A 4,830-nucleotide genomic window follows, 5' to 3' on the forward strand; every position below is an offset into this window, starting at 1 on the left:
TTCACCGGTATTAGTTTTGTATTTAAGAATATTTTTTTATCGCAGACAGATTGATGACCCGGGATCCGCAAAACAGGTGCTATTCAGCTGGCAAATAACATTTCAGGATTGTCTCAATTGCCGGATGTTTTGAACAAATATATTTGGAATCTGCTACAATATCAATATCAATGAATACACAAGATTCCAGGGTAACATTTTATGTAGAACAAAAAACACACACATACACACGCACCAACGCACACGCACGCACGCACACACACGCACACACACAGATACACAAATGAGTTCACTGTATTTGTAAGTATTTTGCTTTTATTATTTCATTGATATTTCGTATGTTGAAAACATATTTCAGCAATAGTTTAACGTTTTATTGCTGAAGTCTTGATACTGCTTCATTATTTTTGACCAAACGTCCCTTGTTTCATAATCATTACCAGAATTAATAAATATATGACAACATGCTGGCAATATTCGCTTCCAACAAGGTAATCTAGTAAGTTTTGAGTACGATATATGTTCATCGGATTTGATTCGCTTGTACTTCAAAGAAGGTATATTACTCATAATGATTCCATAACTAAAAACATCGTCAATCCAAAAAAATGGTGTAATAGATGCAGCCCTGTATAAGGATGGGACAATATCATTTAATAACAACACGTAATTACCTTGACAATATGGCATATGGTATTTTACGCCTCTAAATTGATGCGGTTCAACAGCAGTTTTGTATGTTTTTGATCGCAAGATTCTTGATGTTTTTAAATGATTACAATGCACATGGTATTTATCAACAGCAATATCAAGCAACACATTTTGAAAAACAAGGAACATATTCACAACTATGTCATCGTCGGTTTTTAATATAAATTCCGAGTTTCTGCACCGTTCATTTAGCCATTTTAAGCCTAAAACAGTTTTGTGAGATAAGTTCTGATAGGAATCTATAACTTGTCCTTGAAGGATATCTGCATGGCGTTTAAATTCCTCTCTTATATTTCTTTGAATGTCTGTATCAACAGATTTTCCTAAGAGGAACAACAATTTGACTATTCCGTATTGGGAATATGAACTTGTATTTCCCCAAGTTTCTCTTATGATATCCCTTTTCTGAAAATTGGTTGCTGCTGAAAGAATAAGTATTAACATTTTCAAGTGTTTCACTGACGAACATATATCTTTTTTTTCTAGCAGATAAGATCCATTTAACGTTAATGCATATTTTGGTTCAGTGGGATTGATGAGTTGCATTAACCCAGGTTTCGGCTTCACTTCGAACATTTTATGTGACAGCAGATTTATTTCCGACCCCTTTCTTCGTGTGATGTTTCTCGATTGTTCAACATGAAAAAAAACTTTTTGTTCAAATTCAAACATAAATATGAAAATAACAATAAATAAAAGTATCTGAATAGAATGGAAACGTTTAAAGATATTTGATGCCATTGCTTTTTTAAAGTATTTTTGTCAAAATACAATTATTTTTTCCGTTCATTAATATTTCGCAAGGTTACGAATATTCTTCACATCAATTTCACTACATAAAATTTTATTACCAATATATGAATAGGACAATATTATTAAATAAGAACTCGTATGTTTATTGACAATGCGGCAAATGTTGCATTAGTCTCTAAGGATATTCATTCATATATTAAGTGATATACAAGATTGTGTTAATACATAGAACGTTTTAAATTGAGAATATAATAACGATTCTAAAAGATAAATCAATATGAACGATTTACATATGTACCTTATTAGTGAATTTATACAAATATCAATATTAAGAAGAATATCGCTAACATTCTGCTTAATACATCGTATGTGATGGGGTTTTACGTCTTATGAAAACGTTTGCTTTCTTTTAACTCACTATATCAGTTGTTCGCACATATGATTTTTTTCTCGGTGAAAAAACATGAATGAAAGAGTCTCTTTTCACAGCTGTAAGCATTCAATTAAAGCTCATTTTAAAACACTTAAATGAGTATTTTACAGAGTCATTATGATGTTATAAGTATTCTAAGTTAATCTAAGTTTATTATTTTGTATCTGTTGCTCTTTATCGATCATGTCTATCATGGTTTATGAAAGGTATAAGAAACAAAAGCTTCCTGTCCGGTACCTTCACACATTCATCTACCCTGTCCAAAGTATTTAGAAAATAATTTTGGAAAACAAAAAATGTGAATAGGGTTGAGAAAATAACTCGCCATTTAATTTTACAAACCCCTAAAATAGTTCTCGGGAGAGAAATAAAGCTGATTCTCCCATATTATTCACTCCCCAGAGGTATTTTCGCTCCGAAGTTATATCAACCATATGGATATATATCCCGATTTAGCAACAATAGAAGACAAAATACAAGATATTCTTCAAAAACACATAAACTAATTTGTACAAAAGAAATAATTTTCTGGTATTTAATTTTCTGAAAAAATAGTGTTCGGTAATTAATGAAAGTTGTCTCTCCAACAGGTTTTTGCTCCAAAGTGATATCAGCCGTGGATATTACCCCGTTTTAGTAGCTTAAGAAGAAAAAAATACAGGATATTCTTTAAAAAGCCAACTTATTTTAACAACAGAAATAACTGTCTGGTCTTTTATTTCTTTATCGCGTAAATTAATTTTAACTGAAAAGTTAATGTAAATTCAATTTTCGTTGTATAATTATGGACAAAATCTCTTTCACTGATAACAAGGTACATATCCTCATCGATACCCTCTGCGGAATCTACTAAAACGGTACCCACTTTGTACATGTACAGAATATTTCTCTGAATTAGGTGACAGACGCTAATCTTGTTAAAGTTTATTCTACTGAAAAAAGATTGTATGTCGAGTAAAAAAAGGTAAACCACGGAACACTAGAGGGTTTTAACAATATTTTTCCAAGGAATTCGTACATTTTTCAATTAATGATACGGAAATGTACGGAGTTCTGTATATCAATAAAATACGGTTAAAATACGGGAACTTGAAATACGGAAATGTACTGGACCGTATATTATGCAAGTCCGTTTATGACTTATATACAGTGATCCGTACATTCGATATATACGGGAACTTTGTTGTGCGTTGTCTGTTTATTACTAAATTTTGAAAATTAAAAAGATATACGGAAATGTACCGAGTTCTGTATTTCATTAAAATACGGTTAAAATACGGGAACTTGAAATACGGAAATGTACTGGACCGTATATTATGCAAGTCCGTTTATGACTTATATACAGTGATCCGTACACTCGTTATATACGGGAACTTTGTTGTGCGTTGTCTGTTTATTACTAAATTTTGAAAATCAGTATTCTGCAAATACGGATTCTGTATATAGAATTAGAGAGTTAACATTTGCCCATTTCTATAAAAAAAACTAGTATGATCTAACATTTGTCGGACATTTTTTGTCAGAATAACATCAAATGAAGGTTTAACTCAATGTAATATTTTCTGGATCTATTTACATGTTATCTACATAGTGATTATAAAGTTAGTGTACAGAATATGGAAGACATCAAAAGATCTTTGATAGAGTTTGTGGCATGAAACATTATCAGTAAATTGTTCATATGACATTATCTAAAGGGAAAGTTTTACACCATTTACGCATTTACGCAACGTGTACATTAGAAGATGGTGTAGTTTTGGTCAAAGACAGTCAATGCTTCATTAATCTGTAATGTGACACAAGGTCAGAAGAAATATTAAGTAGCAGAAAAAGTTCATTAAAAGTATTTGACAATTGTTTTTTATTACTTGTACCATTGTAAAACGCCATTGTTTTTACTAAAGACCGCATGCATAGTATCAACCATAAATTAATGTAATTAATTATATGTACACCAAACAATATCACAAAACAACGATACTATATCAAAAGTAGACATTCTAAACATGTTGTTAACATATCCTGCACGAGCAGTTGGTTTTAAAATGACAATTAATTCGAGTAAATTTGAGTAAAACAAATATATGAAAGAAAAGTATAGGAAAATTAACTCAAATTTACACTCTAACTTATTAAAAATATTCAATATAACAACTTTACTTTGATTAAATAATTTTCCATGTACAAATGAATTCAATGAAAAACATTTACAATTTGCAAATAATTAAATACCTCTAAAACACTATCTACAATATATATATATTGAACCCACGACCTCGAGATTACCAATCTCTACCTGCTGAACTATTCAGGAAAAAGATACTAAAATCATTTATAATAAAGCTTATGTACATAACACCTATGCCCCTACTGAAAAAGATTTATGAAATAAATCTTTTAGAATTAGCGTAAGGCAATTAACATGGTATATTATACACGGGATAAAGCATCAGGAATAATGTTATCTTTTCCCCTAACATGTCTTATGTCAAGATCATACTCTTGTTACATCAAACTCCACCTTAACAATCTCTGATTCTTATTTTTGAGTTTATGCAAAAATTTTAGGGGATTTTTGTCTCTGAAAACAATAATGGGCATCTAAAACAAGAAGATAATACCAAGAAATCTCATCAATTGTCTCTTAACATGTAGGTACAGTAAGTCATAATTAGCTTATATTTTAGCATTAACTGGTTTCTCATGACCCTGTTCCACCTTATTTCCTAAGAATGTCAATGTTGCATGGCAAGTCACTTTTCGGTAGATTGATAGTCAGTTTGGCGTTGCTCAATAGCTCAAAGAATGCTTTGATGATCTGAAGATGTACCCGTTGCATCCATCGAGACCAGTGATAACAGAATTGATTAGCCGTTGAAATGTAGCTGGCGAATTATTCATGCCGAAAGGCATATCTTTATGCTGGTAAAGCC

General features: G+C 31.1%; 1 protein-coding gene across 1 annotated transcript; it reads right to left on the bottom strand.

Annotated features, from left to right (window-relative positions):
• Nucleotides 1-275: 275 nt before the first annotated feature.
• Nucleotides 276-1,683, bottom strand: LOC132745519 (beta-1,3-galactosyltransferase 5-like). Its single transcript, XM_060734469.1, has one exon. The coding sequence runs from the start codon at nt 1,450-1,452 to the stop codon at nt 355-357; it is 1,098 nt and encodes a 365-aa protein (XP_060590452.1). The 5' UTR covers nt 1,453-1,683; the 3' UTR covers nt 276-354.
• Nucleotides 1,684-4,830: the final 3,147 nt, after the last annotated feature.

This window comes from Ruditapes philippinarum, unplaced genomic scaffold, assembly GCF_026571515.1.
Source record: "Ruditapes philippinarum isolate M1 unplaced genomic scaffold, ASM2657151v2 ctg246_1_1_1_1, whole genome shotgun sequence".
In the NCBI taxonomy this organism is placed as follows: Eukaryota; Metazoa; Mollusca; class Bivalvia; order Venerida; family Veneridae; genus Ruditapes; species Ruditapes philippinarum.